Here is a 13,158-nt window from a genome sequence, read left to right as displayed (position 1 = left end):
CCTGGATCTTATGCAAAATCAGCTGAAACGCATCAAGCTGTTTCGTAACGCTTTTTCCTTGACCATTTTGAAATCCAGAACCGACCGACGGTAAATATTTTTGCATCAGCATCCTCAGTTATGTACTTTTTCTCCAGCGTCTCCCACAGTTGCTTAGTCGTTAATGCATGCCGGTAGAAACCGCACAAGGAGTCGCTTAGGCCGTTCAGTACATAATTTTTGCACATAAAGTCTGAACAGTTCCGACTTTCAGAATTTGTGTTTTTTGTTTTTCCGAGGATCCTTCAGGCACAACAGGTGCATCCTCCGTCAATCAATCTGCAAGATTTAGCGTGGTCAGATAAAACAACATCTTTTGTTGCCATGTTTTAAAATTCTGCCGGTCGAATTTCTCTGGCGTATCGGCTGCCGCAGGAATAGGCTGCCTGAAAGTTATAGCAACAGGCTGCATTGCATGGTCCGTAACAGCAACGAGCTGTATACCCTCCAAATCGTCTCGTTGTTGTCCGACAGACACAACGAGACTCTGGGCAAGTCCTACAGCCATACGCTGTGGATGAGGCATAACAATAGCAGGCTGTTTCAGTCGGGCATCAACAGGATGCCGTTTCTGCATTCCAGCAACAAGCTGGTTGGAGGTCGCAGCAGCAGGCTGCGCCCCCTCCATCGGGCCTTGAAGGCCTGTTCGTATGCTGTCTTCGCAGCCTTTTCCGCAACAGCCCTCCTGGCCGCCTCGCGCGCTTCACGCCTAGCAGCAGCGATTTCAGCGGCTTCACTTGTTGTGCGGGGTGGTTGAGATAACGGAACAATAGGAGCGGGAGTGTGAGACTCGCTGGGATTCACCTCCTCATTCTTGTCTCCGTCAGCACCATTCTGAACATCATCATTCAGATCATTTAGATTTCTGTCAGGATCATTCATCGTGTCAATCATCGCTTCATCTTCAGGTACAATCTGGGCAGCCGCGATTTGATTGTGGATATGGGAAATTTCGTCACCCATCTTAGATTTCCACATGACGGGAATATGCTTCAAATATTTAGTAAATATGCAATATTGAAAATTGAGATGCTTCAACTTGAAATCAGATAACATATCTGATTAGGAAGATTCGAATTTCGTGTTGCACGCAATCTACTTGAAGCAAATTCGGCCCGCCACCGATTGCTTCCCGGGATAAAATGAATCGGTTAGGGATTTAAAATCCCATAACGAACCGAACCAAGAAACGATAGAAGTTTTTGGAGGAGAAATTAATATGAAAGGAAAAAAAATATAATTGAGAGCAGAATTTTGATTCACGTTCAGGTTTTTGTTGGCTGTGTTCTTTAATTTAAGAAGAAGAAGATTAAATCACGTGGCCACTAAAACCGTAAACACCTCAACACAATCCAATATATATAGTAACATTTTTTTTATTTTTCCGATTAAAATTTGAAACAGTCAAAATTAATTAATCACATAAAATAAAATTTAAAATAATTGGAACTTTTCTTATTGGGCCCAGCCCACGAGCTCCCACGGCCCAAAGGCTCAAGGCCCAATCTTGATTCTTTCTCTCTCTATATATATACCCAATTCCAAGCCCAAGTCAAAGCCTAAGCCCAAGCCCAAGCCATTATCTTATTGAATCTAATCCCAATTGAACAATAAATGGGAATAAATGCTTATAAGAAGGTCGTGGTTTGTTTGTTCTTCCCATGTGGGACAAGGCCAATTACTATTTATTTATTTATATATTTCTTCTCCTCTTTCACACACTAAAAAGAAAAATGTAATATATAGTGGTTCAGCCCCTAGTACACCAACGTACACACGATTCAAACAATAGATGACAAGAACCAACACCCAAAGATGCGACCAAACAGCTCAATAGTCCCTATCCTCTCGCAACTATCAGTCTACTTTTGAAGACAAACCCTAGATTTATTTGACTTACCATAAACAAGAACACACCACTCAAAAAATCAATCAAACAAAGGGATGAATAAGATATAATCAGTCTCAGCGTCACCGGAAACAAGATCACCGGTTCTCAAACTTCATAAAATACACAGCTTGGAACTGAGAGGACTTACCTTAGAGAGAGGATTAGAGAGTAAGAAAAATGAAAGAATAACCATTGAGAGAGAATGAAAGATGATAGAGAAGATATGAATGAGTAATGGCTGCGAATATACAACATATATATATAAGGTCGGAATCAATAGGTAACAAAAAACCCTCCATCGGACGGATGTGGATTATCTCGAAAAGTGGATCCATGGGCCTTAGAAAATTGGCTTGGTTCTTACTTGGCCTTTGGATCAATTTGCGGCTCAAATATCACATGTCAAACTTAACAATCCTCCACTTAGTTTTTGTTCATACATCTATATACAATCTGCACAATCATCATCAACACTTTAGCTGTCTCCAGTAGAACGAAAAAAGGTGAACATCATATTGCTTAGGCGACACTGAGCCAACCGTGTCAACAATTTGGCAATTTAGCAACTTACTAATTATAATTCATTAATATTTATTATACAATATAAAATGCTAGCATTAAATCAAACTTTTAATAACTTTTAAATAAATGGCAAAAATAAAATTTTCCTATAAAATTCCTTGTCGAGGATAATTGGTAGATTCCCAGGTATGTCAATGCAACATACTAGTGGCGTATCATTAGCAAAAGATAATGCAAGTTGATGTAGAACAAACAACAAAAATGTGTTGTATTAGATTGAAAATCAAATACAATATCTTTACAAACATTTAAGACAAAGATCAAGAAATTGTAAAGCAGAGAAAAGTATAAAGTTAACATTTTAGAACATGAGCATCATATACAACAAACAACAATGTCCTCAGAATAAATAACGTCCTCCAGAATAAATATCAAGAGAACATTAAGTTTACATCAACACAACTACAACACTCTCAATTTACAACAAGTTATCAAAGTGCTAAATTTTCCCTCCATTGTAGTTCATCCTGGGACGAGCAAGAAAGTTTGATCTGCAATTGAAGGAAAGAACAGAACATTCACATGAGACATAAGAAAGGGATACACCATGATCACATACCGTGATAAACAAACTCCCGCCACAATAACCGGCACACTTGACGAATGATTTTTTTTTTTTTTTAAATCAGATTATTCCCTTGACACACTAATGGATAAGAACTCTTCTAATTGTATTAGATGTATAGACATTATTTACATAGCAACATTAGTCACTAAAGAGAAAATCACATCATCTTCTGCAAAACTTCGCCATTTTAGTTCGTTGGGGTTTGAGTTTTGTATAGTAAAAAAAATTGAATTGATATAATTATATTATGTGATATAAATAAGTATAGATATGATATTTTTAAATTTGAAATTAAAATTTTAGTATAATATAAAAGAATAAGTGTTTGATTTAACATTTTATGGAAGAACAAATTTCATAAATAGTATAAGACAACAAAGATATTTCAACCAAACACACAAATAATTTTGTAACAAATTTAGTGATTCAAATGCAAGACCATCTTTCAAGAAAAGAGCTAACCTGTACAGCGCTTGCAGCAATCGTTGGACCTTCTACTTTACCACTGAGTGCTCCCCATCAGGACAAAGTGACGTGATATTCATCCTACCCTTTTTGCCACTAAGAACCCCATCCTTAAATGGAGCAATTGTACCAACCATTGAAACAAGTTCTAACTGACCCTACAAAAAAATATATAATCATACTAAAAGGAATTAAATAGATGAATAAATAACAAAAAATCTGATAAAAATATAAGTAAACAAATTTAAGGTTAACCCCAATCAAACAAGAATGAAAAAACAATATAGATGTCAGTAAATTAAGAAACCTCATATATTGAGTGTTCCCATCCTTGCCCATAATGGCAGATTGTGGCGAGTGACAAGATCCCACCGGTTGCATTTACGAAAACAACCCCTGGTTCTATCGTCGCAACTTCCATTACGTTTATGAATATATCCTGAAAAAATATGCCTAGAAGTTTAGTACAGTAAAAGTGGAAGGATAGGAGCTCTCATCAAGGTAAAGAAAGCATAGTTTAACGGCTATGAAGAGACAAATGTATGACGGAGATTAGTCATCGTCAACCTAAATAATCAATGCACTTCATGTATTTAACTACATATTTAATTACAAGCATACTGATTAATGATAAGTGCAATGATCTACTCATTGACGACACGTGGCATACCATTATATAGCACACATATAAATGTTTATGATGCAAGTAAGTCATACAAGACAGATTAAAACAGTTAATACACATGCAATTGTCAAGAGTTTGCATAAGAGAAATTATCAGTATGTTAAAATATTTACCTCCGCTTTGTTGACCGTAAGGATATGCTGTTCGATAGATCCTCCTAGAAAAATTTGTCAAGAGTGTTTAAGGTTAGATCAAATTCATATACTTAGATAACAATGTTAAAAACGCAAAGCCATAATAAAAATCTCTGGAAGATTAGATCTTAAGCTTTACATTCAATAATCTAACCTGGCGCCACAGTCCTCTCTCTGTGAGTTGTCTTTGTGCGTGCCATCGTTCAACAAGAAAATTAAACCTTCGATTTCGAAACTAATCTGTGTAAAATAAAAATAAAAAATAAAAAAATTGCTATACCGAAATGGACAATCAAATCTGACAACGAGTAGAAAGCTCAGATGATCACAAACTTAGATAGAACAACTCTACAAATTTATTTATTTTTTTTTGTCATTGTCATCCTTAAACCCTTCAATGTTTTGTTTTGTTTTTTTTTTTGTGCTACAACCATCTTGCAAGTGTTTAATTGAGTATTTGGAGCTCTTTCCTGTGTTTGAGAGAATGTCTAAGACAAGTAGGGTGGGTATTGAAAAAAAAAAAACAGATAAGAGAAGCTTTGTAAAAACAGGGACAATAACGCAGAGGAAAAAACTGTTGTAGAAATACAAAACCTGTTTCAAGTAGTGAGAGTGAACATTATAGAAGTAAATGTTAGATAGAGGTAATGCTTGTTTTTCTCATCTTCTTTTGGATGCATAATATCATGAGATATTAAATTTTATTGATGGAGAATGTTTGTGTAATTATATATATATAGGCACACACTCTCACATTTGATAAGCGAATGATTAAAATTTGTAGAGAGAGTAGAATATATACACGCACTCTAACATTTTTGATAAATGATTGGTGTAGATTTGTATAAAGACAATATAGATTTGTGAGACATTCAATGTTCATCTTGTACACCTATAAATTTACAATAATGATAATGGATATAGTAACATGTCCAGACTATTGAAACAATTTCAAATAGACCATGCACGATAAATAAATAATTATAAACAAGGCAATAGATAAATAATACACATGTAGACAAACCAAAAGGTAACCTCCAATCAAAAAAGAATGGAAAATCAATATAGATGTCAGTAAATTAAGAAACCTTGTATATTGTGGGTTCGCAATATTGCACATGAAGACAGATTGTGGCCCATGATAAGGTCCAACTGGTTTCTTTCATAGAAACAACCCCAAGTTCTGTTGTCGTAGCATCTCTAATTTTTCTTAGTATACCTTGAAAAGAATGCCAATAAGTTCAGCACATTACAAGTGGAAGTGATAGGAGCTATCACTAAGGTAAAAAAAGTATAATGGAATGGCTATGGAAAGGCAAAATATATGATAGAGATTAATCATCGTCAACATAATATTCAATGTAGTTCATTTTTATAAACATACTATATTACGAACATAGCGATTAATGACATGTTCAATGATCTAAACCTTGACGACGCCCGACATATCATTAGATGGTACACGTATAACTTTTTACGATGCAAGTAAAATCATACAAAACTGACTAAAACATTTAATACTCATGCAATTGTCAAGAGTTTGCATAAGAGAAATTATTAGTATGTTGAAATATTTAACCTCTCCTTTGTTTTAATTGAGAATATGATGTTTGAATCTTCTTATCACAATTTCCAAAATGCAAAGACATAATAAAAATCTTTGGAAGATTAGATCTTATGTTTCACATTTAATAATATTTCCTAAGGGGTCGAGCCAAAGTTTCCTAGCATGCTGGCAGGTCGACCCAGCCACAGTTGTTGGGTTGGAGTATGCAGCCGGCGCCATTGCCTCAGAATCCTTTCTGGAGATAAGATTTTATTTCTTTATGTGCGCCATAGTTCAATCCGAAAAATTAAACCTTTGAAGACTGAAAAGTTATTGTAATGACAATATGAACTGAAAATAGATTTTAACTATGAAAACCACAAGAAATCGAATAAAAAATAATGTAATGTAAAATAGTAAAGTAAGTTTTCATTAAAAATCAAAACCACTTAGAGTTAACAAAGTGTATAGTGGTTCAGCCCCTACTACACCAACATACAAACGATTCAAACAATAGATGACAAGAACCAATACCCAAAGATGCGACCAAACAACTCACTAGTTCCTATCCTCTTGCAACTGTCGATCTACTTTTGAAGACAAACCCTAGATTTATTTGACTTACCGTAAACAAGAACACACCACTCACAAAATCAATCAAACAAAGGGAAGAAGAAGACATAATCAGTCTCTGTGTCACTGGAAACAAGATCACCGGTTCTTAAACTTCACAAAATACACAGCTAGGAACTAAGAGGACTTACCTTAGAGAGAGGATTAGAGAGTAAGAAAAATGAAAGAATAACCATTGAGAGAGAATGAAAGATGATAGGGAAGATATGAATGAGTAATGGCTGCGCATATACAACATATATATATATATTAGGTCGGAATGAATAGGTAACAAAAAAACCCTCCATCGGACAGATGTGGATTAATCTCGAAAGTGGATCCGTGGGCCTTAGAAAATTGGCTTGGTTCTTACTTGGCCTTTGGATCAATTTGCTCCTCAAATATCACATGTCAAAATTAACAATCCTCCACCTAGTTTTTGTTCATACAAGTGTTTAGGGTCTTCATTGCCAAAAATTAAATTAAATTCCTGTGTAAATACAACAAAATTGTCAACAAAGAAATTTTAAAAATTGCATTCATGATTTAAACCTGCAACTACACATAAAATTAGTCGTACATGTTACTCATATGTATAACAATATATAGCCTTCCTGAATGACTCGAATTTATTAGAAGATAATACTCTTGTTCCAATATTATGAGGATTAAATTGGGAAGGAAGTTTCTCCAATTTTATTAATTCCTTAGCCATTATAGCTTTAATGAAGTGAAAATGTACATCAACATGTTTAGTTCTGTCATGAAATACGAGATTCTTACACAATTGATACCAGATCTAGTATCCAAAAAAATAGTAACGAAATTATGCAAATATCTGATTTTGGAGATTAAACCTTTGAACGAAATCTTGTAGGAGATTTTCAAATATATTTAAGGTAGAATATATATATATAAATGATATATGTATAGAAATAAAAATAAGTATCATGCATGTTCGTATAGTAACTCTGAAAATCTCATCAAAATAAAAAATACATCTTTGATTGGTGATTATCAAGGTCGATCTCAACGAATATGCCAATATGCTATGTTCAATTAGAAAACGCGGAATGAGTTAATGCTATCTAACGGCTGAAAAATAACCTAGTTACTAAAACTGAATTTAACCTAACTAAAAATATATATGTGGAGTTATTTTTGGCCGATGACAAGTGAGGCCGGTAATGCACAAACCCGCACAACCCGAAACCCGGATCCAGTAACCCGAACCAAATCCGGTCTTCTGTGAAACAAGCGGTCCACAGCTGAACCGAACCCGGTCCTGTTCTCTGACTTATATATAAAGGGGCAGAGGAGAGGGGGCCCGGTTTGATACATACATACAGACTCTCACTCACACTCTCAGATTTTCTCTCTCCCCGACTCCAGCGATTCTTCTCTCCTAAAAGCCCTAATTGCGACGGCGACTCCAGCGATCTTCCTTGGGTTTCTCCGGTGATCTGTCCGGCGATTTGACTGGTTCGACTGAGCTCTTTGATAAACAGCCTGTGCTGAGGCTGTTCCTCGGTTTGATTTACGATTTCGAGCATTTCTTTACAGTGTATTGAATATATTGTCTGTTAGGGAAGGGTTAGGCTTAAATCATTTGTGTTTTCGTTAGATCGTGGTCTGGTTCGCATGTTTGTTGCGTTTCCGTGGATTTTGGTTGTATTTGGGTTGTTATTGTGCATTACAGTGGGTGTTAGGATCGATTTTAGATTGGGTAACCTGAGTCCGAGCATTTGCTTTCGTTTAATAAAAGATTCTTTAAGTTCTTTGGTTTAATTCGTGTGTTTCTTGTATATATATGGCATATTGATCTTGAATGTGTAACAACAAGTGGTATCAGAGCCTATATGTCATTTTGAGTTTACTGGAAAGTTGAAAAGCGAGATTTATGGTGAACAACTTGTTCTCATTGTAAAAACCAGAAGGTTTTTTGTAAATAGATTCAAGGCTGTGCGAAATCTAGTTAGAGAACATTACTGGATTGAAAACTTGTTTGTGAAGTGGTGTTAAACACCCTTGAAAAGTTTGATTTCTCCTTGAAAAGGCTTTAGTTAGCCTTGTAGGAGATTAAGACTTGAAATCACCCCGATATTGGTTGATTTGTATGGTTTTCTTTTAGCTAAACCATCCAAACTTTACTAATTTGTGTATTAAGTGCGCAGTGAACAAGTTTTGTTAGGTAAAGTGGCCTGGATTACGAAAAGAACGGCAAAGAACTGTTGCGGAGCAAGGAGTGGGTAAAATTGCATTTCAATACAAGCTTTTAATGTGCTATTTGAGTGTTGTGCTGTGCTTGTTTTTAAAATTGGCCGTTTGAGAGTTTAATTGACTATTTTGAGGTTTTAGTTGACTGTTTGAGTGAATTTTTGTTGGCTGTTAGTTGCTTAGTTGTTTGTTAAGTGATTTGTTGTGGTTGTTGAGTGGTTAGTTGCCTAGTCTTGTTGTGAATCAGTTTAATAACTGTTTTTTAGTTAGTAATATTAACTACCCTAAAAGTTGGTTTTCAAAAGAAACTAACTCAAGGATTGGTTGATATTAATAGGTCAAAATTGAGGTTGTTTTGCAAATTCTAGTTTAGCTAAGCAAAAACCAGAAGCTGGTCGTTTTTAAAAAATTCAATTTTGTGTGAAACTGGACTGTTTTTGAAAATACAGTGAAATATTTTCTAAAATCTGTAAAATGGCAGGTCAAACCTATTTTAATATACAACCATTTGATGGAAAAATTGATTTTTTTATTTGAAAACAAAAAATGAGAAGTGTTCTTGTAACCCAAAGATTAATAAAAGCTGTGGAAGTTGATCCAGCAGCCGAAATTCCTACTGCAAAGAGGAATGAGCTTGATGAACTTGCATCATCTTGTATTATCTTGAACTTAGCTGATTCTGTAATAAGAAAACTAGGGTCTTATGAATCAGCCAAGGACTTGTGGGACAAGTTAAATGAAATGTATACTTAAAATTCTCTTCCAAATAGAAAACATCTTTTAGAAAAGTTTTTTAGTTACAAATTAGACCTTTCAAAGTCAATAGATGAAAATTTAGATGTTTTTACCAAATTAATTCAAGATATTAAACTAACAAGGGATAAAAAAATAGATAATTACAACTCTATTGTCTTGTTAAATGCCATTCCTAGTGCATATTCAGATGTAAAATCAGTAATAAAATATGGTAGGGATGAAATTACACTTAATGTGGTTATAAATGGTCTAAAAAGTAAGGAAGTAGACTTGCCACTTAATAAATCTAACAAACAATCACATGGTGAAGTCATGCATGTTAGGGGTAGATTTCCTTTTAGGGATAACAAGAATGGTTCTTATTCAAATACTAATAAGCATGGAAATAGCTCATATAATAGTCAATATAAGAAGAAACCTAGAAGTAAGTCTAGAAATAGGTCTGAAACACCCTCTAAGTTCATTAGGAGGTGTTTTAATTGTGGGGATCCCTCACATTTCATTAGGAACTGCCCTAAGAAAGGTAGAAACAATGCAACTAATAATAACAATGTTAACATAGGAACAGCCCCTATAAATACTACTTTGAATGAGCAAGCAAACTTGATATTACATGATGAAGGATGTATGGGTGATGTTTTGTTGTAACAGCCGATTGTTCAAACATAACAGATTTTAACAAAAATGAGTGGTTATTAGACTCGGCTTGTACCTATCATATGACTCCTTTTAAGGAATTTTTTTGTGATTACAAAACTCTTTCAAATTGTAATGTTACAATGGTTGATAATAGGGTTAGTGGAGTCATGGGAATAGGGACTGTTGTGTTAAGATTTGGTTCAGGAAATGTGTTGAAACTTTCAATGTGAGACATGTTCCAAATTTGTCAAACAACTTGCTTTCATGTGCTGGTTTGTCTTCTCTAGGCTTAGAGGGGAAATGGGGAATGAATTTTATGAAAATTACAAAGGGTTGTTTAGTTATTTTCAAGGTTGTTTTGAAGAATAACCTCTATATGGTGACTGATGTGCCTGAAATTAAATCTGAATTGTGTGTTAATGTTGTAAAAGATAACACTGTGTTGTAGCATAGAAGATTGGGTCATTTAAGTAATAGAGAGTTAAAGATTTTACAGAAATCTGGATATTTTGGTCTTGAAAAACTTTCAGCTTTACCATTTTGTGAAAATTACATTTATGGAAAACACCAAAAAGTTTCATTTCCTCAAAAACCAACTGAAAACAGAATTTTTTCAAGAGATTGCTTGGAATATCTTCACTCGGATGTGTGGGGTCCTTCAAGTGAACCCACACATGGAGGGAGAAGATATTTTTTTTCAATAATTGATGATTTTTCAAGAAAGGTTTGAGTTTTTTTGCTGAAACAGAAATCTGATGTATTTGAGATCTTAAAAAACTGGGAAATTGCAATTGAAAATCAAACGGGAAAGAGGATTAAGTGCTTAAGAACTGATAATGGCTTGGAATTTTGCAATACTTGGTTTGATAATTTTTGCATTGAAAATGGAATAAGAAGACATAAAACAGCCCCTTACAACCCCCAACAAAATGGGGTTGCTGAAATGATGAACCGAACTTTATTAGAAAGAGTTCAAAGCTTATTAGCTTCTTCGGGTTTATCCAAGAGTTTTTGGGGCGAGGCTGTTAAAACAGCCTCCTACCTAATAAATTGATCTCCCTCAGTACTTTTAAAAGGTGCTTGTCCCGAGTCTATTTGGAGTGGTATGCATATAGATTTGTCCAATCTAAGAGTTTTTGGCTGTTTAGCGTTTATACGTGTTTTAAGTGATAAACTTGAGCCTAGGGCTGAGAAATGTATCTTTCTAGGATATCCCGAATGAGTAAAGGGATATAGGTTGTGGTTAAATTCAAAACCTGGTTTTAAAACATTTATTAGTCGAGATGTAGCATTTAATGAAAGTGAAATGCCCTGTTTGAAAGAAAATCAGTCCGTAATTGATGAAAACTCAGCGATTAGTAACTCAAATAATACTCAAAGTGAGGTGGAGCAAACTCATTCTAATTCAGCCGAGGAAGAGGCTGAATTAAGTGAGAATTTGGCTCCAAATGTGACTATTTTTGATACAGCCATCTATACCAGCTGCCGCGCATGAACCGATTTCAGCGCTCCTCTCTAGAGAAGAAGCAGAACGCGCCATCACCTACAGCCCTTTCCTCTGCCGGGGACTTCCAGTGCTGATCTAGATTACAGCACAGAAGATGCTGAATCTGGACCAAGCAGCAGCCCTGGAAACTTAAGTGAAGTTTCTGTTTCTGATTTTGCTGATATTGAACCTTATAATCTTGAGAATTATCAACTAACTAGGGATAGAAGTAGACGGAACATTAGGCTTCCATCTAGATTAAATGACTTTGATGTTACTTCATTTGTTCATAATGTATTTGAGTCATTAGATGGGAATGAACCAAAGTCATACTATGAGGCAATAAATTCAAAACATAGAAATGAATGAGTTAAGGCTATGAATGAAGAGATAAAATCTCTAAATGATAATAATACCTGGAATTTGGTGCAAAGATTGCCTAACTATTTTGTAATTGAATGTAAATAGTTGTATAAAATCAAACAAGATGAAAATGGAGTTAGATTTAAAGCTAGATTAGTTGCTAAGGGATATACTCAAAAGGAAGGTATAGATTACAATGAGATATTTGCGCCGGTTGTTAAATATTCCACTATAAGATGCATGCTTACTTTGGTTGCTTATTTTGATTGGGAATTGATACAATTAGATGTAAAAACAACATTTTTACATGGTGATTTAGTTGAGAAAATATACATGAAACAACCGGAAGGTTACCTTGATAAAAATAAAACAAATCATGTTTGTCTTTTGAAGGAACCACTTTATGGATTAAAACAGTCCCTTAGGCAATGGACTTAAAATTTGATGAATGCATAAGATCTATGGAATTCATTAGAAGTAATTTTGACCATTGCTTCTATTTTAAGATAGCATGTAAACATCCTATATTCTTGCTGTTGTATGTTGATGATATGTTGTTGATGGGTCCTTGTTTGGAGTCAATAAATCATGTGAAAGATTGTTTAAGCAAGAAATTTGATATGAAACATTTAGGGGATGCAAAAGTAATACTTGGCATGAATATAGTGAGGAATAGAATGGATAATATGTTGTTTCTTAACCAATCCACTTATGTTAAGAAAATTCTGAAAAAAATTTCAATGTGTAATGCAAAATGCTCAACAGTCCCTTTAGCATCTAATTTCATTTTAACTAAAGATCAATATCCAAAATCTGAAAGTGATGTGATTTACATGAAAAATATTCCTTACTCTAATGCCATATGCTCAATCATGTACCTAATGGTGTGTACTAGACCCGATTTAGCATATGCCATTAGTTGTTTGAGTCGCTATATGGCTAATCCGGGTGTGGAACATTGGAATGTTTTAAAATGTGTGTTTAGGTATTTGGTTGGTACTATTGATGTTGGTTTAGTTTTTGGTAAACACATAAGTGAGATTATACTAAATGGGTATGTGGATTCCAACTATGCTAATGATAGAGATTCTAGGAAGTCAACTACATCTTATATTTTTACACTATGTGGTTCATGTGTTAGTTGGAAATCTCAACTACAACATATAGTTGCTCTT

At 34.6% G+C, this 13,158-nt stretch overlaps 1 protein-coding gene across 1 annotated transcript; it reads right to left on the bottom strand.

Moving 5' to 3' along the window:
• Positions 1-2,841: 2,841 nt before the first annotated feature.
• Positions 2,842-6,745, bottom strand: LOC127262435 (uncharacterized). Its single transcript, XM_051291112.1, has 7 exons — positions 6,675-6,745; positions 5,453-5,583; positions 4,519-4,604; positions 4,344-4,387; positions 3,853-3,984; positions 3,543-3,703; positions 2,842-3,003 (listed from the first exon to the last, which is right to left on the bottom strand). The coding sequence occupies exons 3-6, from the start codon at positions 4,562-4,564 to the stop codon at positions 3,575-3,577; spliced, it is 351 nt and encodes a 116-aa protein (XP_051147069.1). The 5' UTR covers positions 4,565-4,604; positions 5,453-5,583; positions 6,675-6,745; the 3' UTR covers positions 2,842-3,003; positions 3,543-3,574.
• Positions 6,746-13,158: the final 6,413 nt, after the last annotated feature.

Source organism: Andrographis paniculata, unplaced genomic scaffold (assembly GCF_009805555.1).
Source record: "Andrographis paniculata isolate CXL003 unplaced genomic scaffold, ASM980555v1 Contig65END, whole genome shotgun sequence".
NCBI classification, from domain to species: Eukaryota; Viridiplantae; Streptophyta; class Magnoliopsida; order Lamiales; family Acanthaceae; genus Andrographis; species Andrographis paniculata.
Note: the sequence above shows the minus strand (reverse complement) of the source record. Positions and strands in the feature narration are given on the sequence as shown.